The sequence below is a fragment of the Eretmochelys imbricata genome, chromosome 24 (genome assembly GCF_965152235.1).
Source record: "Eretmochelys imbricata isolate rEreImb1 chromosome 24, rEreImb1.hap1, whole genome shotgun sequence".
Taxonomy (NCBI): Eukaryota; Metazoa; Chordata; order Testudines; family Cheloniidae; genus Eretmochelys; species Eretmochelys imbricata.
The window spans coordinates 17,424,712-17,448,393 of NC_135595.1; the positions used below are offsets into that span (position 1 = coordinate 17,424,712).

Here is a 23,682-nt window from a genome sequence, read left to right on the forward strand (position 1 = left end):
GCCCCCAAAAGGTTGCGAACTAGGGAAATTCACAGCCTCAAACCTGTGTAAACAAGGGTCATTCTCAGCCCAATTTTTTTTGTGAATTAAGGACATTTTCAGCCCAAAAACCTTTGTGAATTAAGGGCATTTTCAGCCTCAGACCTGTGCAAACCAGAGTAATTCTCAGCCCCAAAAAACTTTGTGAAGGAAGTAAATTTTCAGCCTCAGACCTGTGTAAACCAAGGGAATTCTCAGCCCGGAAAACTTTGTGAGCGAAGGAAAATCTCAGCCAGGAAAGCTTCATGAAATCAGGAAATTCAGAGTCCAAAACCTGTGTAAACAAGGGTCATTCTCAGCCCAAGAAACTTTGTTTGCTGAGGAATTTTTCAGCCCCAAACTAGGGAAATTCCCCACTCAAAAACTCCATGTGCTACAGAAAGGCCCAGCCCCCCACATTTGCGAATGCCACCGAAGCTCGTCTTTCATGGCAGCTGAGAACCCCAAACTCTCCCAGAGAAGGGGAACAACCCCTCACCACAAGCCCTATTGCGGGGGCCCCCATGGGGCACAGAAGCACTGGCCGTTAACCCTTTAAAGCCCTGTGTCTTTGCAGGTCAGTTTGTTTGTCCCTTTAGAACAAGTCCGGCTGGAAGTGTCTGGGATGGAAAGTGACGGAAAATGGCCGTAGAAAGAAATGCATATTTTTTTTGTCGTTTTTCTTTTTTTCTTTTTTCACATTTCCCTCACAGTGCTGGGGTTCTCGATAAGATTTGTTTCTTTGTTTTTTCTCTTCGTCTCTCCCGGAAAGGAGAAGGTCTCTCTCGCGCGCTCTCCCTCTCTGCCCGAGCCTCCTCTCCTTCCACTGCGTCCGCCGAACACGCTAGATCTTAAACAAAAGAGTCACAAAGGCAGACGACAGCAAGCCCAGGAACAAGGGGGACTCCATCCCGGTCACTGCTATGTTTTCCAGAGAACCGGGTCCTGGCAAGAGAAGAAAGAGGATTTCAAAGCCAGGGACTAGACTTTCAAGGGTCTGCGGGCACCACGGGTGATTTTCAGAAGCATTTAAAGTACCTCACTGGCCTTCAGCATTTTAGAGAAGGGTGGTTTGGATTGCTGGGGGGGGCTGGGAGCCAGGACTCCTGGGTTCTATCCCTGGTCTGGGAGGGGAGTGGGGTCTATGGGTTGGAGCAGAGGGGTGCTTGGAGCCAGGACATTCTATCTAAATGTTACTATACCCCTTTGGGGGTTTGTGGCTGGGCCAGTCTTCGAAGACAGGGGGCAGGGCCAGCTGTGAATTATGGGCGGGGCTGTTGGGAACGGTGGGCAGGGCCAGTGGTGAAGGAGAGTGGGCGGTTCTGAGGGGAATGGTGGGCGGGGCCAGCGGTGAAGGACAGAGGGTGGGGCAGTGGGCGGGACGAGCCGTTGCACGGGGCGGGGGGACGTACGTATCAGCCGCAGGCTTGCGTTGGAGACTCCCAGCTTGTTGGAGGCCAGGCAGCTGTAGTTCCCATAATGCCGAGCGGTGACGTTGTCGATGAGCAGCATGGAGCGTGTGCGCTCGTTCTGGATCTGCAGCCCCTCGAGGCCCCCAAAGAGTCTGCAAAGATGGGGGAGCATTACCAGATCTCACAGTTTCACACCTGGTAGGGAGTTTATCAGCCAACCAGCATGAAACACGACAAACTACAGAACTGGCTGGGTTAGTAGGGGGCTGTGGGTCGGGAATGAGGGTCACCAGCAGATCTGGGGGAACGCAGGGCTGGGCTAGCAGGGGGAAGTGGGTCAGGAGTGAGGGGCAACTGACAACCGACCTGATAAAGTAACAACCCACCAAACAAACAACTGACCCAACACACCAACAATCAGCCCAAGAACCAACCTAACCAACCAACAAACAATAGACCCAGCAACCAACCCAAACTGCCAACAACCGATGTGCCAAACAAAACCAGGAAGCCCCCAGCAACCCAATAGACCAACCAACCATTAAACCAGCAACCACCAAGAACCCTGATATCAAAGAGCCAACTAACCAATCGACAAGAAACTCAGGTGTCAAACAACAATTGTAGCCTACAAACCAACAATCAACCCACCTGCCAACGAGCAATCTGAATAAACCAACAATCAACCGACCCAACACACCAACCATCAACCCAATAACCACACCAACAACCAACTCAACAAACCACCAATTCACTAACCCAACAACCAACCCAACACACCAACAACCAACTCAACAAACCACCAATTCACTAACCCAACAACCAACCCAACGCACCAACAACCAACTCAACAGACCACCAATTCACTAACCCAACAACCAACCCAACACACCAACAACCAACTCAACAAACCACCAATTCACTAACCCAACAACCAACCCAACGCACCAACAACCAACTCAACAAATCACCAATTCACTAACCCAACAACCAACCCAACATACCAACAACCAACTCAACAAACCAGCAATTCACTAACCCAGCAACCAACCCAGCACACCAACAACCAACTCAACAAACCATCTGTGATAAATGAAGGGGGGTGGGTAGCTCCTTTGATGGACACCCACCCAGCCAGTTAGCTGTAAAATCCCTCTTGGTAGTTGTTCTCGACTTGCTTTACCTGTAAAGGGTTAAAAAGTCCCCGAGGTCAAGAAAAGAAAGTGGGCACCTGGCCAAAAGAGCCAATGGGAAGGCGAGACCTTTTTTTAAAATGGGGAAAGAAACTTTCCCTTTGTCTGTTGTTCTCTGGGCTGCAGGGACAGGGAGCAGCCCTGCGAGAGGCAGGGACGCTGGGTGAGGTGTGAACCAAGTCTGAAAAATTATTTCCCATACCTGGAAGGAATCACTGGGACAGGGAATGTTTAAAGAGACGTGATCAGGTTTATTTCTTTATTTTGGCTCCTGGACTCCTCTGTGCTAAACCCCAGATGCTTTTATTTGCTTGTAACCTTTAAGCTGAACCGAGTTCTGACTGCGGAAGACAGGGATTTCTTTCGACAGATGATGTGCTTGGAAGAGGAGGACAAAAGAGTAGCGAAGCCCTTGGAGGCGGTGTCAAAGCTGAAGTGCTTAGAGCTGGAAAGGGCTAAGCTGGGTCCACCAGGTACAGTCCTTCTCCAGGTCCCGCTCCCCATTCCAAGAAATCCCCCACATACGAGGCAGGCGATGATACAGAGGCCTTAGAAAATTTCGAACGGGTCTGCCTGGGGTCCAACGCCCCTCCAGACCAGTGTACGGTGGAGCTGAGGCCACAAATCAGTGGACCCTTAGCAGAGGTGGCAGCTGAAATGCCCAGAGAACCCATGGACGAGTACGAACTTTTTAAACAAAAGGCCAGAATCAGAATGGGGCTAACACCCGAGCAGGCCCATCGGCAGTTCAGAGCCTTAAGGTGGAAACCAGCCGTGGCATTTTCCCAACACGCCCACCACACTGTGAAACATTGGGATGCCTGGCTATCAGGAGCAAGTGTTAAATCTCGGGAAGATCTGTCTCTCCCAATGCAAATGGAGCAGTTCTTAGAGCGTGTTCCTGAGGAAATAGAAAGGTGCACCCTAGATGGGAAGCCCAAAACTGTAATCGAGGTGGGGCAGATTGTAACCAAATGGGTGGAGGTGGCGGAGAAGAAGAAGGCTAGTAGCAGTTGGCGGGGATACCACAAGGGGCAACCCGAGATGACACCCCACCATCGAAGTCAGCCCAAGGCCCCACCTCGCGAGGAGGAGCCCTCCACACAGCCAGGGAGACCCCAGCTGCCCTCTCGCCCTACCACCCCACTCTCCAACCACTCACCTTGTCCCAGCCCACAGACAGCTGGGTGATGCTTTAAATGTAATGAGCTGGGGCATGGGAAGGCCAACTGCCCCAAGAGCACCAGCCGACTGCAACTCATCACCCCAGAGTCTCACCAAGAGCCTTCAGGCCCAGACGTCTTGCAAACACCTCCAGAGCAAAGGGACACTGTGAGTGTGGGTGGGAGGAAGATTACTGCGAGGCGAGACACTCAGCATGCACCAATCCCTGGTGGATCCCAAATTCATTGACCCAGAGGCCCACGTGATGGTGCAACCCTCTAAGGCCAACTCTTTTAACTTGTCTACAGCCAGGTTGCCTGTCCAGTACAAGGGCTGGTCAGGGATATGGACTTTTGCCGTCTATGACGATTATCCCATTCCCATGCTGCTGGGAGAAGACTTAGCCAACCATGTGAGGGTAACAAAACGGGTGGGGATGGTCACCCGCAGCCAGGCTAAACAGGCCTCCACACCTAACCCCATTCCTGAGCCTCCTACAGGGACCCAGCCAGAGGTGGTGGAACCAGACCCCAGACCAGAGTCTATGACAGCGGTTGTAGATCCGGATCCGCCCAAGGATCGGAACCGGTGGAGCAGACAGCACCAGAGCCCGTGCTTGCAACCCCACCAGAGTCAGGGGAGCAGCACCAAAGGGGGCCACAGAGGCTGCCCCTGCAGCCGCTGCTAAACCGGCGCGAGAGGCTCAACCGGAGCCCGAACCGCCCTCTAGCGCACCCGCGGCGAGACACCCCCATCCCTGCCTCGCTTCCAGTGGGACCAAGCCCAAAATCCATTTTTTTGCACTGATCACGAATTTTTTGCCAAGCCAAGGTCCGAGAGAAGCTGGAACCGTGGGAGTTCAATACAAGCCCGGAGTGGCCGGTATTAACGGTTAGAATCCTTGCGGGCCCCACTTCCTGCCCTCGAAGTGCCAGAGCGGGGAATCAGCCTGACACCATCAATTAACTAACTCAACAACGAACCCCGCAAACCAGCAACCAGCCAACAACCGACTAACGACACAAACCATCCGTCAACCAGCCCAACGACCAACCCTACAAATCAACAGACCCAACAAATTAACACCAATAATCAACCCTTCAACCGACTCCACAAACCATCCATCACCCAGCGTAGCAACAATCATCCAACAACCAACACAAACCCCCAGCAACGACAGAGAGCCCCGGAAAGGGGATTAAATCTGTCCTGGAGGAGACCGTCACAGCTCAGATCTCACTGGGAGGGGAAATGTGACATCCAGTCTACCACAGATCACATGACACTGCATGGCCAATGAGAGGTCAGAGGGTCGCTGATTGGACGTCAGTCACTCCAGGGCAGGGCAAAGGGGCCCGTTCCTGGAGGCGGTGGGTGGGCCGGTTAGGCGGGTCACTCACTGCTTGTCATCCTTGAACCACTCAAATTCGGCAGGTGGCACGGCCATGGCCTCACATCTCAGCAGTGCCGGCTTCCCCATGGTGGGATAGGCGTCCTTCACGTCCTTGATGGTGGGAGGATCTGAGAGGAGAAAGCAAAGGAAAAAAGGAGAGGAGTTGGCGCCCCCTAGAGGGGAAAGGCCCCATATTCCATTGCCTGCCCCACTGAGCCAGCCAGTCCCTGCCCTGAGGCTGGATGGGAGCCGGCGCCCCCTAGAGTGGGAAGCCCAAAGGTTGACTCACAGTTGACTGTGATCAGGACCCTCTTGCTGTCGGCCACAGAGACTCCGTTGGCCGTGACACACTCATACTCCCCGGCCTGCTGTCTGTTGATCTCGGTGATTTCCAGATATTCCCCTTCACTGGTGAAGCCGTCTGTGTGTGGGGAGGAGGTGTGGAGCGGGGGGGAGACAGACACAAACACAGACTTACACACGAGAGAAAAGACACACAACAACACAACAGTTACAAACACCTCCTGAGGTACGGCCACCGCCTGCCAGGGCTGGGCCAGCAGGAGGCTGCGGGTCGGGAGTGAGGGGCACCGGCCAAGCTGCAGGGTGTTGGGGTGCCCAGGGGGCTGTGGGTCGGGAGTGAGGGGCACCGGCCAAGCTGCAGGGTGTTGGGGTGCCCAGGGGGCTGTGGGTCGGGAGTGAGGGGCACCGGCCAAGCTGCAGGGTGTTGGGGTGCCCAGGGGGCTGTGGGTCGGGAGTGAGGGGCACCGGCCAAGCTGCAGGGTGTTGGGGTGCCCAGGGGGCTGTGGGTCGGGAGTGAGGGGCACCGGCCAAACTGCAGGGTGTTGGGGGTGCCCAGGGGGCTGTGGGTCGGGAGTGAGGGGCACCGGCCAAGCTGCAGGGTGTTGGGGTGCCCAGGCGGCTGCGGGTCGGGAGTGAGGGGCAGCAGGTCAGGCTCCTGTCTGATTCCTCCATGACAGCTCCAGCCCCCCCAGCCCCCAACTCTACCCAGATCCCCCTTTTCCTCAGCCCGACCAACCTCCCTCCCCCCATATCCCGGCAAATCCGCCCCAATATCCCCCTACCTTGATCCACCCCACAACTGTCCCTTCCCCAAATCATTCCCTGCCTCCTCCTCCTTCCCTCCCACTCTCGCCTTCCCCCCCCATCTGCAAATCGCCCCCTCCCCGGCCCGCTCCCTCTTACCTCTCAGCTGTCTCCAGGTCACAGTGGGCTCCGGTTTGCCCGTGGCCACGCACAGCAAATTCACGTCGCTCCCTTCGTTCACCGTCACGGCCGAGGAGATGTTCGTGATCCGAGCTGGCACTGTGGGCGGGGGGCGGAGAGCAGCGTCAGCCTCTGTCCCCCGAGGGGCGCCCTCCCCTCTGAGCCCCCCATGCCTGGTGCTAGGGGTTGACCGAGTGGGGTTGGTACCCAGACGCCCCACCTCAGAGGTGGCCACATCTCAGAGCCAGGCGAGGAGTCCCCATATACCCAGCCCCCACGCCCCACCCCAGAGGTGGCTGCATCCCAGGGCTGGATGAGGGGTCCCCGTATAACAAACCCCCCACGCCCCACCCCAGAGGTGGCTGCATCCCAGGGCTGGATGAGGGGTCCCCGTATAACAAACCCCCCACGCCCCACCCCAGAGGTGGCTGCATCCCAGGGCTGGGTGAGGGGTCCCCGTATAACAAACCCCCCACGCCCCACCCCAGAGGTGGCTGCATCCCAGGGCTGGGTGAGGGGTCCCCGTATAACAAACCCCCCACGCCCCACCCCAGAGGTGGCTGCATCCCAGGGCTGAGTGAGGGGTCCCTGTATAACAAACCCCCCACGCCCCACCCCAGAGGTGGCTGCATCCCAGGGCTGGGTGAGGGGTCCCTGTATAACAAACCCCCCACGCCCCACCCCAGAGGTGGCTGCATCCCAGGGCTGGGTGAGGGGTCCCCGTATAACAAACTCCCCACGCCCCACCCCAGAGGTGGCTGCATCCCAGGGCTGGGTGAGGGGTCCCCGTATAACAAACTCCCCACGCCCCACCCCAGAGGTGGCTGCATCCCAGGGCTGGGTGAGGGGTCCCCGTATAACCAGCCCCCACGCCCCACCCCAGAGGTGGCTGCATCCCAGGGCTGGGTGAGGGGTCCCCGTATAACAAACTCCCCACGCCCCACCCCAGAGGTGGCCGCATCTCAGTGGCAGGCGGCGCACGGGGTGTTAACATTGGACTCACCCTCCCCCCCCCCATGGGACAATTTGGTGGAAAAGCCAAAAAAAGCCACCCCTTGACGCGAGTCTCCCCCAGCCCCGCTAACAAGGCCCATTGTGCGAGCTGATTGGCCGAACGACGAGGGCCGCAGCCAATCAGGGCAAAGTGGCGAACAGCTGCAGCAGGGACCCCGCAATTGTCCCCCCGGAGCCAATCAGGGCCCATTGTCCCCACTTCCTGGTGCCGCGGACACCTGGGGGGGGGGCGGCTGAGACGGCAAAATCTCCTCGGTTCCTGGCTCCAATCACGGGCCTGACATGCGGCCACCTCTGGGGCTGAGTATCCAGAGCCCCCTGGCCCGGGCCTGACATGCGGCCACCTCTGGTGCTGGGTATCCAGGGCCCCCCGGCCCGGGCCTGACATGCGGCCACCTCTGGGGCTGGGTATCCAGAGCCCCCTGGCCCGGGCCTGACATGCGGTCACCTCTGGGGTGCGGCATGGGGGGCTGGGTATCCAGGGCCCCCCGGCCTGGGCCTGACATGCAGCCACCTCTGGGGCGCAGCACGGGGGGCTGGGTATCCAGGGGCCCCTGGCCCGGGCCTGACACGCGGCCACCTCTGGGGCAGGGCACGGGGGGGACTAAAATCGCAAGCTTAGCCCCAAATCACAGGGCCCTGGGCAGGGCGTGGGGGGGGATTCGGGGGGGTCGCAGGCACTAGGGGTGGACTCATACATGGGTCCAGCACAAGCCCTACAGCAGGAGACAGCCCCGCCCCCGCTGCCCCCCCCAACTGGCCATAGATCTCTGTGCAGCCCCTCCTCATGGCCCAGCCCCCCAGCTCCCATCCCCACCACATGCACCTGCCCCCTCCCCCAGCCCCCAATCCCCCCTCCCCTCTCAGCCATGCATGCCTGCACTGACTCCCCCCCCACCCCCTGCATGATGACCCAGCCCCCTCCCTGTCCTCTGCCCCCACTGGTCTTTGCTCCTCCATCTCTGCCCATCCCCCACCCCAGTCACTGCCCATCCCCCCTCCCCATCCCAGCCCATTCCCCTACCCCCAGGGCCCCCACCCTCCTCCCGCTGTCCCTGCCTATCCCCATAACCCCACCCCCACCACTGCCCAGCCCCCCACCCCTCTCTGCCCCATCCCATCCCATCCCCCTCCTTGGGCCCAGTCACTGCCCAGCCCCGCCCCCTGCTCCTCCATCTCTGCCCATCCCCCCACCCCAGTCACTACCCATCCCCTCACCCCCCCCATGCCAGTCCCCCCCTCGGGCCCAGCCCCCCGCCCAGTCTCTGCCCAGCCCCCTACGCCTCTCTGCCCCAGCCCAGCCCCACATCCTCATCCCACCAGCCCAGCCCCCAGGGCCCTCACCCTCCTCGCCCTGTCCCTGCCTATCCCCCCCTCGGGCCCAGCCCTCCCCCGGCCCGTACCGTGCACGATGAGGTAGACCTGGGCCGTGTGGGGCCTGGCCTGGGTCTGGAAGGAGCAGGTGTACAGCCCCTCGTCCCACACGTCCACCTGGGCCACGAGGATGCTGAACTCGGCCGGGCTGTTGGTGAGGAGCCGGACCCGCGGGTCGATGGACCACTTGTCGTTCCCCGCAAACAGGATGTTGGAGCGGTTGAGCCAGGCCACCCGGGTCACCTGCTCGTCGATGTAACAGCTGGGGGCAGAGACAGCGGGGGCTGCGGGTCAGGAGTGAGGGGCGCCGGGGAGCCCGGGGCTGGGCTGGCAGGGGGCTGCGGGTCGGGAGTGAGGGGCGCCGGGGAGCCCGGGGCTGGGCTGGCAGGGGGCTGCGGGTCAGGAGTGAGGGGCGCTGGGGAGCCCGGGGCCTGGCTGGCAGGGGGCTGTGGGTCGGGAGTGAGGGGCGCCGGGGAGCCCGGGGCTGGGCTGGCAGGGGGCTGCGGGTCGGGAGTGAGGGGCGCTGGGGAGCCCGGGGCTGGGCTGGCAGGGGGCTGCGGGTCGGGAGTGAGGGGCGCCGGGGAGCCCGGGGCTGGGCTGGCAGGGGGCTGCGGGTCGGGAGTGAGGGGCGCCGGGGAGCCCGGGGCTGGGCTGGCAGGGGGCTGCGGGTCAGGAGTGAGGGGCGCCGGGGAGCCCGGGGCTGGGCTGGCAGGGGGCTGCGGGTCGGGAGTGAGGGGCGCCGGGGAGCCCGGGCTGGGCTGGCAGGGGGCTGCGGGTCGGGAGTGAGGGGCGCCAGCAGGGCTGGGCTGGCACGGGGCTGCAGGTCGGGAGTGAGGGGCACCGGCATGGCTGGGGGGGGCAGGGCTGGGCTACCAGGGGCTGCGGGTCAGGAGTGAGGGGCGCCGGGGAGCCCAGGGCTGGGCTGGCAGGGGGCTGCGGGTCGGGAGTGAGGGGCGCCGGGGAGCCCAGGGCTGGGCTGGCAGTGGGCTGCGGGTCGGGAGTGAGGGGGCGCCGGGGAGCCCGGGGCTGGGCTGGCAGGGGGCTGCGGGTCGGGAGTGAGGGGCGCCGGGGAGCCCGGGACTGGGCTGGCAGGGGGCTGCGGGTCGGGAGTGAGGGGCGCCGGGGAGCCCGGGGCTGGGCTGGCAGGGGGCTGCGGGTCGGGAGTGAGGGGCGCCGGCAGGGCTGGGGGGGGGCAGGGCTGGGCTGGCACGGGGCTGCAGGTCGGGAGTGATGGGCACCGGCAGGGCTGGGGGGGGGCAGGGCTGGGCTACCAGGGGCTGCGGGTCGGGAGTGAGGGGCGCCAGGGAGCCCGGGGCTGGGCTGGCAGGGGGCTGCGGGTCGGGAGTGAGGGGCGCTGGGGAGCCCGGGGCTGGGCTGGTAGGGGGCTGCGGGTCGGGAGTGAGGGGCGCCGGGGAGCCCGGGGCTGGGCTGGCAGGGGGCTGCGGGTCGGGAGTGAGGGGCGCCGGGGAGCCCGGGGCTGGGCTGGCAGGGGGCTGCGGGTCCGGAGTGAGGGGCGCCGGGGAGCCCGGGGCTGGGCTGGCAGGGGGCTGCGGGTCAGGAGTGAGGGGCGCCGGGGAGCCCGGGGCTGGGCTGGCAGGGGGCTGCGGGTCGGGAGTGAGGGGCGCCGGCAGGGCTGGGCTGGCACGGGGCTGCAGGTCGGGAGTGAGGGGCACCGGCATGGCTGGGGGGGGCAGGGCTGGGCTACCAGGGGCTGCGGGTCGGGAGTGAGGGGCGCCAGGGAGCCCGGGGCTGGGCTGGCAGGGGGCTGCGGGTCGGGAGTGAGGGGCGCCGGCAGGGCTGGGGGGGGGCAGGGCTGGGCTGGCACGGGGCTGCAGGTCGGGAGTGATGGGCACCGGCAGGGCTGGGGGGGGCAGGGCTGGGCTACCAGGGGCTGCGGGTCGGGAGTGAGGGGCGCCAGGGAGCCCGGGGCTGGGCTGGCAGGGGACTGCGGGTCAGGAGTGAGGGGCGCCAGGGAGCCCGGGGCTGGGCTGGCAGGGGGCTGCGGGTCAGGATTGAGGGGCACCGGGGAGCCCGGGGCTGGGCTGGCAGGGGACTGCGGGTCAGGAGTGAGGGGCACCGGGGAGCCCGGGGCTGGGCTGGCAGGGGGCTGCGGGTCGGGAGTGAGGGGCGCCGGGAAGCCCGGGGCTGGGTTGGCAGGGGGCTGCGGGTCGGGAGTGACGGGCACCGGCAGGGCTGGGGGGGGTCGCCCAGGCCAGCACTTTCCCCCTCCAGTCTTTGCCCTCCTGCTGTCCCACGCACCCTGGTTCCTGGCCCAAAGGCCATTTCCATTCTACCTCCTGGAAACCTCCCCTGCGGTGGCTGGAGGAGCCGGTGTCCAGCTTTGCCTCTCAGCTCTGCTACGGTGCGGCTGTGAACCAGCTCCCCCCAGAGGTGGCTGCATCTCAGCACCAGCTGGATAAAGAACCTTGAAAGAGTCATTGGAGCCGGGAGCCAGGACTCCTGGGTTCTCTTCCCAGCTCCCGAGCAGTTGTGTCCCCAGACCCAAGGAAGGCGAGATGTCGGAGCTTCTACAGCTCATTTTATCCCCCTGCCCCCCACCCCGAAAACACGTGATCGGCTCCCAGACCTGGGACAGAAGGATCAGCAAAGCTTGGAAAGAAACAGCAGCCTGTCAACTGAATCCCTACGTGGGCATGTCCCAAAACTGGGCCTGCTCTGCCGGTGCCCCTCACTTCCCGACCCGCAGCCCCTGCTAGCCCAGCCCTGCCCCCCCAGCTCTGCCGGTGCCCCTCACTCCCGACCCGCAGCCCCTGCTAGCCCAGCCCTGCCCCCCCAGCTCTGCCGGTGCCCCTCACTCCCGACCCGCAGCCCCTGCTAGCCCAGCCCTGCCCCCCCAGCTCTGCCGGTGCCCCTCACTCCCGACCCGCAGCCCCTGCTAGCCCAGCCCTGCCCCCCCCAGCTCTGCCGGTGCCCCTCACTCCCGACCCGCAGCCCCTGCTAGCCCAGCCCTGCCCCCCCAGCTCTGCCGGTGCCCCTCACTCCCGACCCGCAGCCCCTGCTAGCCCAGCCCTGCCCCCCCAGCTCTGCCGGTGCCCCTCACTCCCGACCCGCAGCCCCTGCTAGCCCAGCCCTGCCCCCCCAGCTCTGCCGGTGCCCCTCACTCCCGACCCGCAGCCCCTGCTAGCCCAGCCCTGCCCCCCCAGCTCTGCCGGTGCCCCTCACTCCCGACCCGCAGCCCCTGCTAGCCCAGCCCTGCCCCCCCAGCTCTGCCAGTGCCCCTCACTCCCGACCCGCAGCCCCCTGCCATTCCTGCTCACTCCTGCCTGTGAGTCCCCCGATCAGCAGAGTGAGATTGAATCGGGGGGGGGGGGGGGGCTGTTTTCTCTCTGTTAATGCCACAGTCACTGAATAATTCCAGGTGTCAGGAGCTCCAGGCACCAGCACCCGGCAGCTGCAGGACGCGGATGGGTCAGCGCTCGGCGGAGCGGGGTGGGGGCTCTCCCCTGGCAGGCAGGGCTGGCCCCATGCCCCAGGCGGCACTAGGGGGCAGGGTGGGGGGTCTTGTTCCAAGATCTGTGCGGGGCAGGCGAGGGAGGGGGTCGGGGAGCGCCCCCGGCTGGGTGGGTGAGGCACCCAGCCTGCCTGTGACTGGCTCAGTGTCGGTCGGGGTGGGGAAGTCACAGACGATGTTAGGGGCCTGGAAGCCAGCCTGGCGGGGTGGAGAGGGGGGTAGGGGTTTTGAGAAGAAGATATGGGGTAGGAGGGCCCTGCGGGGGGGCCTGTGTGGGCTCCCCCTTTCCCTTCAGCACCCACCGCACAGCCCCACTCCCAGCCGGCCCCCAACCCACTTACCCCCAGTGTCTAGGTCAGCCCAGCCCCATCGCCCCCGGGCAGAGCCGCTGGAGGGCTGCGGCGCGGGGCGGGGGAAGCCGGATCTAGGTCAGGCTGAGCATGACTCAGGCTGGCTGGTGCATTGCAGGAGGGAGCGGGGGAGAGAGAGAGACAAGGTGGTGTGGGGCTAGAGAGAGAGATAGAGAGATAGAGGGGGAGGATGGAGATAGATAGATAGATAGAAGGGGTGTATGGGGGGATGGATAGATAGATAGATAGAGGGGGTGGATGGGGATAGATAGATACAAGGGGTGTATGGGGGGATAGATAGATAGATAGATAGATAGATAGATAGAAGGGGTAGATGGGGATAGATAGGTAGATAGACAGATAGATAGATAGTGGGGGGAGTATGGGGGGATAGATAGATAGATAGATAGAGGGGGTGCGTGGGGATAGATAGATAGATAGATAGTGGGAGGTGTATGGGGGGGATAGATAGACAGAGGGGGTGTGTGGGGATAGATAGATAGATAGTGGGAGGTGTATGGGGGGATAGATAGACAGAGGGGGTGTGTGGGGATAGATAGATAGATAGTGGGAGGTGTATGGGGGGATAGATAGATAGAAGGGGTGTATGGGGGGATAGATAGATAGAGGGGGTGCGTGGGGATAGATAGATAGATAGTGGGGGGAGTATGGGGGGATAGATAGATAGATAGATAGATAGAGGGGGTGTGTGGGGATAGATAGATAGTGGGAGGTGTATGGGGGGGATAGATAGATAGATAGAAGGGGTGTATGGGGGGATAGATAGATAGAGGGGGTGCGTGGGGATAGATAGATAGATAGATAGTGGGAGGTGTATGGGGGGATAGATAGACAGAGGGGGTGTGTGGGGATAGATAGATAGATAGAAGGGGTGTATGGGGGGATAGATAGATAGAGGGGGTGCGTGGGGATAGATAGATAGATAGTGGGAGGTGTATGGGGGGATAGATAGACAGAGGGCGTGTGTGGGGATAGATAGTGGGAGGTGTATGGGGGGATAGATAGATAGAGGGGGTGCGTGGGGATAGATAGATAGATAGTGGGAGGTGTATGGGGGGATAGATAGACAGAGGGGGTGTGTGGGGATAGATAGTGGGAGGTGTATGGGGGGATAGATAGACAGAGGGGATGTGTGGGGATAGATAGATAGATAGAGGGAGGTGTATGGGGGGATAGATAGACAGAGGGGGTGTGGGGGGATAGATAGATAGATAGAAGGGGTGTATGGGGGGATAGATAGACAGAGGGGGTGTGTGGGGATAGATAGATAGATAGTGGGAGGTGTATGGGGGGATAGATAGACAGAGGGGGTGTGTGGGGATAGATAGATAGAGGGGGTGTGTGGGGATAGATAGACAGAGGGGGTGTGTGGGGATAGATAGATAGATAGTGGGAGGTGTATGGGGGGATAGATAGACAGAGGGGGTGTGTGGGGATAGATAGTGGGAGGTGTATGGGGGGATAGATAGACAGAGGGGGTGTGTGGGGATAGATAGTGGGAGGTGTATGGGGGGATAGATAGACAGAGGGGGTGTGTGGGGATAGATAGTGGGAGGTGTATGGGGGGATAGATAGACAGAGGGGGTGTGTGGGGATAGATAGTGGGGGGTGTATGGGGGGATAGATAGACAGAGGGGGTGCGTGGGGATAGATAGATAGATAGTGGGAGGTGTATGGGGGGATAGATAGACAGAGGGGGTGTGTGGGGATAGATAGTGGGAGGTGTATGGGGGGATAGATAGATAGAGGGGGTGTGTGGGGATAGATAGATAGATAGAAGGGGTGTATGGGGGGATAGATAGACAGAGGGGGTGGATGGGGATAGATCGATAGATCACAACTTTTCACATCCCGTACTGATGCCCAGAAGGGGACACCCACCCACCACCCGGCTTTGTTATCGTCGGGTCTCTCGTCCCAACACTGCCGCGCTCAGCTCTTCCGGTCGAGTCTCCCCAGTGTGGTGTGTCCCTGTGGGGTCTCTTGGCCGTTATCGTTAGGGTCTCTCAAGCACAATTGATCACCACCGGGTCTCTCATCAGAACCCTAATGTGGCTCACGCCTGTTATTGTAGGGTGCTGGCAAACACCAAGCAACGCGGGGATGTGGTGAGACGTGGGGTGAGTGGCATTGGGGGGGGCCCTGCTGCAGGGGTCCGCAGGGACAGAGACACCCAGCCACACCCTCCCAGCGTGGGGGCCGCTCTGGCAGGGTCTCACCTTAGCGTGGCGTTGTCCCCTTGACACACAGTGTAGTTGTCGGCCGGCTGGTTATACTCCAGGCTCTGCACCAGCAGCCCTGAGGGCAGAAAGAGAGAATGGATAAGATAACGCAGGGGGGCGGCTTGCCCAGGGCTGAGATGGAGCCACCTCTGGGGTGGGGCAACTGGGTAACAGCCGCACATCACAACACACGGGGCTGGTTCACCTGGTGCTGACATGCAGCCACCTCTGGGGTGGGGACACAGCGGCTGGTTAATTCACAATTCCGTGCGATTTCAGATGGGAAGTGAATGAAAATCGCAGTTTGAGGAGTTAGGGAAGCTGAATGGAATCGCCCCAGCTGGGGTTTGGCCCAGATCCACGGGTTCAAGCCCAGCCTCTTGGAGGAAATGCTAGGGTGCCCCCTAGCGCTGCCCTGGGGCATTGGGGCCAGCCAGGGGAGCCAGGGGAGCCCCCCCCCAGCACAGCGCCCCCTAGCAGTCATTCGCTTTGGGGACAGAGGGGATTATAACGCAGTCGCTCAACCCCCCTGGAAGGTGAATTCAGCTGAGCCAGCAGGGGGCGCTCACAGGACTCGGCCCCCGACGCGCAGGCCGCTCTGGTCTTCGTGGGGCAGAGCTGGCGCTGGGGGATTTTAAAAGCCCCAAAGATCCTCCCCACTAAACAGCAGGAACATACAGATACCCCAGGAGTCCGGGCTCCCAGCCCCCCCGCCTCTAACCACTAGACCCCACTCCCCTCCCAGAACCGGGGAGAGAACCCAGGCGTCCGAGTTCTGATCCCAGCCCCGGGGCTGTTTGTTCCATCGCCCAGCACCTGTCTGGCTCCGTCAGGGGATTTCGGTGATGGATCCTCCTCTCCCGCCTCCCCGGGACACGGAGTCAGAGGCCAAGAGCCCCTCCTGCTTGTCTCATTTCAACCCCTCCTCTTCACTGCCCCCCCCTCCCCACACCATGTAACAACCACAGGGGAGCCCAGGGCTTGGATCACGGGGGGCTGTGGGCCAGGAGTGGGGGGCACCGGCAGGGCTGGGGGGGGGGCTGAGATCATGGGGGGCTGTGGGTCGGGGAACCGGGGGTCAGAGGCTCTTTTCCCTTCCCGGCTCCCCCAGGGCGATATGGACCCTCGGCCACATGTCCCCCAGGCTCAGCAGGGACGTGACTCCAGTGGCGGGGGGGGCTGGGCCCATGGGGTGAACCGGCTATTGCCCCGGGTAGGAGGGGGGGTCCGGGGGGTGGGGTGAGACACCCCTGGGCTGGGCTCGGAGCTGCAGCAGGGACGCAACTAACCGAAGCCGGAGAGGAGCCCCCCCCCCTCAGTGACCCGCCCTGCCCCGGGGTGTGATGGGGGGGCACGGCTGGGGCAGAAGGGGGCTGCCGGTCGGGACTGAGGGGCACCGGTGGGGGGTGGGGGACCTGCCTGACGAAGTGGCTGGGGGATGGGGCCGGACAGGCTGGGGGGGGGGACAGGAGGGGGGGGTCTGTCACTTTGCATTCAGAGCCCGCGACAAGGTGACAGGGGAAGACGGGCACAGACAGCGATCGATCATCGCAGCCGGCAGCCCGGCAGCCCCCCCCCAGCCCCTGCCAGCCCCCTGCCCCCCTCCAGCTCCCCCCCCCAGCCCTGCCAGCCCCCCTGCCCCCTCCAACTCCCCCCTCCCCAGCCCTGCCCCGCCAGCCCCCTGCCCCCCTCCAGCTCCCCCCCCAGCCCTGCCAGCCCCTTGCCCCCTCCAACTCCCCCCTCCCCAGCCCTGCCCGCCAGCCCCCTGCCCCCCTCCAGCTCCCCCCTCCCCAGCCCTGCCCGCCAGCCCCCTGCCCCCCCCAACCCCAGCCCTGCCAGCCCCTCTAGCTCCCTACCCCTGCCAGGCTCCTGCCCACCCCCTCCAGCCCCCAGCCCCAGCCCTGCCAGCCCCCTGCCCCCCCTCCAGCTCCCCCCCAGCCCTGCCAGCCCCCCTGCCCCCTCCAACTCCCCCTCCCCAGCCCTGCCCGCCAGCCCCCTGCCCCCCTCCAGCTCCCCCCTCCCCAACCCTGCCTGCCAGCCCCCTGCCCCCCGCCAACTCCCCCCTCCCCAGCCCTGCCCCGCCAGCCCCCTGCCCCCCCTCCAGCTCCCCCCCCAGCCCTGCCCGCCAGTCCCCCTGTCCCCCTCCAACTCCCCCCCTCGCCCAGCCCTGCCTGCCAGCCCCCTGCCCCCCTCCAGCTCCCCCCCCAGCCCTGCCAGCCCCCTCCCTCCCGATCCACAGCCCCTGCTAGCCCAGCCCCCCGCACCCCGCTCTGCCCCTCACTCCTGACCCTGCAAGCCCAGCTCTTACTGGGGTATTAAAGCGGCTCTCGGTGTTTGACTAATAACACCCACGGCCCCCCCCCCCCCCCGCCTTTGGCTAATTCAGGTGATTTATGGAGCCTGGCCAGGATGCACACTGAGGTGCAGCGAGGTCTAAATGCAGGAGCGGGCAGGGGGCGGGGGTGGGCTGGACGCCAGGACTCCTGGGTTCTCTCCCGCCTCAGGGAGGGGGGTCCGTACAATGATCTGAGGCAAGGCCTCGAGCTGGTAAGACAATGCAGCAAATAAAAATGGAGACCGCGTTTGTAATGATGATCTTCAGGGTGTCCTTAGGCAGCTCTGACCGTGTGTGTGTGCGGGGCTGGGGGGTGCCCCTGCTGCCCTGTGTTACATGCTGCACCCATGCCCCCGATCGCCCCCCCCCCCCCCGCAGGGCTTTCGGTCCCCTGCCGCAGGGACACACACACCCCGGGGCCCAGCCCCTCCAGCAGGGACACACACACACGCTTCCCGCGGGCAGGGGAACCCCATTTAAATGCCGCCCCTCCCCTCCCCCTGTCTCAGTCCAGCACAGAAATGGGGTGCTCAGCTCAGCCTAGACGTGGGGGAGGCAGTTGTCCCCCTGCCTCCCTGAAACCAGCTCAGGGCCACACACTACCCCCACTGTCACCCCCCAGGGAAACTGAGGCAGTGAGTGGGCCAGTAGGTTCCCACTTCTCCTTTGGGCATTTTCAGGGGGTGAGTTCCGATGTTAGTCCGGAGTCACCCTCTGACCGCACCGGGGACAGGGCCGGATTTCGACAGCTAGCGAGAGGGGGTGTCTGCAAACAGGTGGACGGGGCAGGAGAGAGAAGGTATGTATGTATTCACCCACCCCTCCCCATCCCCTCCCCCGAGCTACCTGATAGATCCTTCCCATCCCCTTGCCCCACCCCTACGCTTCTCACCTGCCTGGCTGTGTGTTCCCCATTTGGGGGGAAGGGGACAACGAGGCGGTCAAGACTGGGAGCCTCAGTTTCCCCTCCCATCCCTCCTCTCTCACTGGCTTTTCCCCAGTCGAGGGATTGCTCCGGGTTCTTCAGTCCCTCGCGTGCTGCGGTGGGATCCCAGCTGGGTGGGGCTGGGGAGGGGGGCGGGGAAACAATTCTGGAATTGGGTGCAAAGAACCGGGCGCGGGGGGAGGAAATTGTTGTCTGCCTCCGAAGCCGGAGGACGCTGATGGGAGCTGGCAGGGCTGCTTCCCGTCCCAGTGGCCTTTTCAAAATCAATAAGCTCTTTCTGAATCGCTTGCTCAGACGGGGTGTCATGTCGGTGTCTCAGCCTGTGTGTCTTGGCCCTGGTGACCCCCCCCGGCTGGGAGATCACCATAAAACCCACAACACCGCCTTCCCCACTGCGGGCCTGCCCCCCACGTCGGGTCACGGCCTTGAGAATCAGGAGACTCCTGCCATAAATCATGACCATGCCCTCACAGCCGCGGGACTGTGCCCCCCCAAATCACCAGACCACCTTCAAACCCAACCACTGCCCTGCAAAAGTCACAGGCTTACTGTCAAAACCACGGGCTCGCCTCAGAGTCCCCCAACTGCCCCGCTAAATCGTACCAGTGTCACGGAGAGCAGGAGATGCTCCCCCAAAATAGCAAATTTCCCGTCAAAATCCAGAGATGGCACCGAAATCCTAACGATCCCCCCGAGGCCAGAGACTGCACCCAAATCACAACGCCGGCCCTCGAAATCACAACTGCCGTCAAGACACAAGGTTTTAAACCGTCATACATGTGGGGTCTTTATTTGCCTGCTGGGTTCCTCGCCCCTGGGGGAGAAAAAATCACATCTTCACCCTTTCCTCCCCGACCACGGGAGATGGCAACGGACAAATTTCATGAGCTCAGCTGCGCCGAAATCACAGACTCCAGGGGGAGTCACGTCTTGAAACAACTCACCTGTATTGAGGTGTGATGAAGACATGAAGCAGACAGTTCACTACTGTACAGGATAGATAGAGGGGGTGGAGGGGATAGATAGAGAGATAGATAGATAGAAGGCGTGTATGGGGGGATAGATAGATAGATAGATAGATAGATACAGGGGGTGTATGGGGGGATAGATAGATAGATGGGGTGTATGGGGGATGGATAGATAGATAGATAGATAGAGGGGGTGTATGGGGGGATAGATAGATAGATGGGGTGTATGGGGGGATAGACAGATAGATAGAGGGGGTGTATGGGGGGATAGATAGATAGATAGACAGATAGATAGAGGGGGTATATGGGGGATGGATAGATAGATAGATAGATAGATAGATAGATAGATAGATAGGGGTGTATGGGGGAATAGATAGATATGTATGGGGGGATAGATAGATAGCGGGGGGTGTATGGGGGATAGATAGATAGCGGGGGGTGTATGGGGGATAGATAGATAGATAGATAGATAGATAGATAGAGGGGGTGTATGGGGTTAGAGGGGGGGTGTATGCGGATAGATAGATAGATAGATAGATAGATAGATAGATAGATAGGGGTGTATGGGGGAATAGATAGATATGTATGGGGGGATAGACAGATAGCGGGGGGTGTATGGGGGATAGATAGATAGCGGGGGGGTGTGTGGGGGATAGATAGATAGATAGATAGATAGATAGATAGATAGATAGATAGAGGGGGTGTATGGGGTTAGAGGGGGGGTGTATGCGGATAGATAGATAGATAGATAGATAGATAGATAGGGGTGTATGGGGGAATAGATAGATAGAGGGGGTGTATGGGGATAGAGAGAGAAGGGGGGTGTATCTGGATAGATAGATAGATAGATAGATAGAGGGAGGGAGTGGAGCGGATAGACAGACAGCTGTGTAAGGGAACGGATGGATGGATGATGCAGTGTTAATCTCTCTCTCTCTCTCTCTCTGTGTCTCCTTTATCTCTCTGGACCATTGTCCTCAGTTCCTTTGTTTCGATGCCGAGATCTCAGCCTCCCCACCCCCACCGGGCCCTTCCAGAGGCAGCTGGCCTGAGAACCCCGAAGCCCAAGGTGGCAGAACTCCCTTGGTGCTTATTTCTCAGTTCGCTTCCCCGTCCCCCCCCTTCTGTGGGGGGGGGGGGTCCCATCACTACAGGGGGCAGCAAAGGGGACCTCATGGCCCTGCGGGAAAGCGCCTGCCTGGAGCTGCAATCCCAGGGACTATGAACAGTGTGTGTGTCCCTGCTGCTGGGGAGAGAACCCAGGACTCCTGGCTCCCAGCCCCCCATCTAACCACTACACCCCCACTTCCCTCCCAGAGCTGGGGAGAGAACCCAGGAGTCCTGGCTCCCAGCCCCTCCCCCACTCTAACCACTACACCCCACTTCCCTCCAGAGCTGGGGAGAGAACCCAGGAGTCCTGGCTCCCAGCCCCTCCCCCACTCTAACCACTATACCCCGCTCCCCTTCCGGAGCTGGGGACAGAACCCCCCCCGCCACCCCCAGCCCACCCAACTGAGGCTCATTTCGGGGACTGGTGGGAATGGGGAGGATCGGGGAGGGATCCCGGCAGCGGAGAAGAGGGCGACCCTCCAGCGCACAGCCCCACGGGTTCTGAGAGAAACCACAATAACAATAGGAACAGGGGGACTTGTGGCACCTAGAGACTAACCAGTCTATCGTGGGCTACAGCTCACTTCATCGGCTGCACGCAGTGGAAAATGCAGCCCTGCCAAGTGACCCGACCATAACCAGGGTATCTGTCCTGCCCCCAGATGCCTGGCCCCTCCCCTCCCCACGGCCATCCAGTGGGGCAGGTGGGATCCCCCAGCTGTGTCCCCCCTAAGAGAGATCTAGCTATTAATCCACCCTCGCTTTTTATCAAGCTGTCCACCCTTTCTTTCTCTGGTCCTCCCTTCCAGATCGCTCGCCACTGTCTGTAGCCAGCCATCCTCCCCGGCCTGTCTAGCCACCCTCCCTCTGCCTTCGCTCTTCATCCATCACCTCTTCCCCCTCCTTGCACCCAGCCACCCGCTCTGTTTCTCTCTCCGTACCCCCCAGATTATGTCTCTGCCCACCGGGGGACAAGGCCCGTGGACCGGCCCGTTGGGCCATGGGACTCCACAGAGGGGAAGCTGATGGACTGGTTTGTGGCTCCATCATAACGCCCCCCCCCATCACCCCCCCGGCATCAACCCCGAGGGTCAGTGGGTACTTGGAGGGGCCCTGGGCTCCCCGTCCCGTCAGGTTTGCTGCCCCTTCCCCACTGTGGTCAGAGCCCCAACCTGCCGGGCGCAGCCAGAGAAGGGGCCAAACCCCATCGGGGCGGCAGGAGGGGCCTCTGAGGGTTCAGCTACGAGACTGAAGAGGTGAGAGGGGGGTTGGGGGGGGTCTGGGGATAGATAGATAGATAGATAGATAGATAGATGGGGTGTATGGGGATAGATAGACAGACAGATCTAGATAGAGGGGGTATATGGGGATGGATAGATAGATGGGGGGTATATGGGGATGGATAGATAGATAGATGGGGGTATATGGGGATGGATAGATGGGGGGTATATGGGGATGGATAGATAGATGGGGGGGTATATGGGGATGGATAGATAGATAGGGGGGTATATGGGGATGGATAGACAGACGGGTGTATATGAGGATGGATAGATAGATGGGGGGGTATATGGGGATGGATAGATAGATGGGGGGTATATGAGGATGGATGGACAGACGGGGGGTATAGGGGGATGGATAGATGGGGGGTATAGGGGGATGGATGGACAGATGGGGGGTATAGGGGGATGGATAGATGGGGGGTATAGGGGGATGGATAGATAGATGGGGGGTATAGGGGGATGGACAGATGGGGGGTATAGGGGGATGGATGGACAGATGGGGGGTATAGGGGGATGGATGGACAGATGGGGGGTATAGGGGGATGGATAGATAGATGGGGGGTATAGGGGGATGGATAGATGGGGGGTATAGGGGGATGGATGGACAGATGGGGGTATAGGGGGATGGATAGATGGGGGGTATATGGGGATGGATAGATGGGGGGTATAGGGGGATGGATGGACAGATGGGGGGTATAGGGGGATGGATAGATGGGGGGTATAGGGGGATGGATGGATAGATGGGGGGTATAGGGGGATGGATGGACAGACGGGGGGTATAGGGGGATGGACAGACGGGGGGTATAGGGGGATGGATGGATAGATGGGGGGTATAGGGGGATGGATAGATAGATGGGGGGTATATGGGGATGGATAGATGGAGGGTATAGGGGGATGGATAGATGGGGGGTATAGGGGGATGGATGGACAGATGGGGGGTATAGGGGGATGGATGGACAGATGGGGGGTATAGGGGGATGGATGGATAGATGGGGGGTATAGGGGGATGGATAGATGGGGGGTATAGGGGGATGGATGGACAGATGGGGGGTATAGGGGGATGGATGGATAGATGGGGGGTATAGGGGGATGGATGGATAGATGGGGGGTATAGGGGGATGGATAGATGGGGGGTATAGGGGGATGGATGGATAGATGGGGGGTATAGGGGGATGGATGGACAGACGGGGGGTATAGGGGGATGGATAGATGGGGGGTATAGGGGGATGGATGGATAGATGGGGGGTATAGGGGGATGGATGGACAGACGGGGGGTATAGGGGGATGGATGGACAGACGGGGGGTATAGGGGGATGGATGGACAGACGGGGGGTATAGGGGGATGGATACGTATCTAGATAGACGGATGGATGCAGGGGGTGGACGGGGGTGGATAGTTAGATGTGCACTGAAATTAACCCTGATTTCTCCTCTACACCTGCACTTAGTACCTGTTAGCATCTCCCTCTAACCCTAACACACACACACACACACACACACAACCTATCCACAAACACACTCACGCACAGGAACGCTCAATCACAACACAACCACACCACGACACTCACACAAACACAAACACCACACAGATGCCCGTGCTCACACAAACGTGCACTGTCTCAGAGACGCATGCACCTGATACGAGTCCTCCAGACACACACTCTCAGTCACACACAGTCTCACCAACACACAGACTTACACAACCACACAGTCACACGCACAATCACACAACACAACCACCCACCTTCTCACAAGCGCTGTGACTCACACAGACACAGCCAGAAAACCGCACACCTTCTCCTGAGCTCAGAGATCCACGAACACCACACACCTTCAGCTCACACAAACGTGCACACGCCCGGCGAGGCCACGCTGCTGTCAGAGCCAACGTCGCTGTGCCGGGGCAGGGAGGCAGGGGAACAACATCGCACCGACCGTCGTCCACCCCACTGCACCGATCGCTTCGATGGCAACACTCCCGAATCCGCCTGTTCCCTCTCGTGGTACACGCCGCCGGGGCTCCATCTGGGACAGACACTGGGGGTTTTGTTCTGGCTCCGTACAGCGCCTGGCGCAGGGGCGTCCTGGACAACAACAGGCACTGGTGGTGCGATGGTAACACAAACTTCAGTCAGAAAGATCAAGAATTGACCCAGTCCTCAGAGGCTGGTTTAAAGGATCCC

General features: G+C 61.3%; 1 protein-coding gene across 1 annotated transcript; it reads right to left on the reverse strand.

The window, feature by feature from the left end:
- Positions 1 to 862: 862 nt before the first annotated feature.
- Positions 863 to 15,042, reverse strand: IGLON5 (IgLON family member 5). Its single transcript, XM_077841681.1, has 7 exons — positions 14,858 to 15,042; positions 8,825 to 9,057; positions 6,387 to 6,506; positions 5,470 to 5,601; positions 5,188 to 5,308; positions 1,431 to 1,582; positions 863 to 963 (listed from the first exon to the last, which is right to left on the reverse strand). Exons 1-7 carry the CDS (start codon positions 15,040 to 15,042, stop codon positions 863 to 865), a joined length of 1,044 nt encoding a protein of 347 aa, XP_077697807.1.
- Positions 15,043 to 23,682: the final 8,640 nt, after the last annotated feature.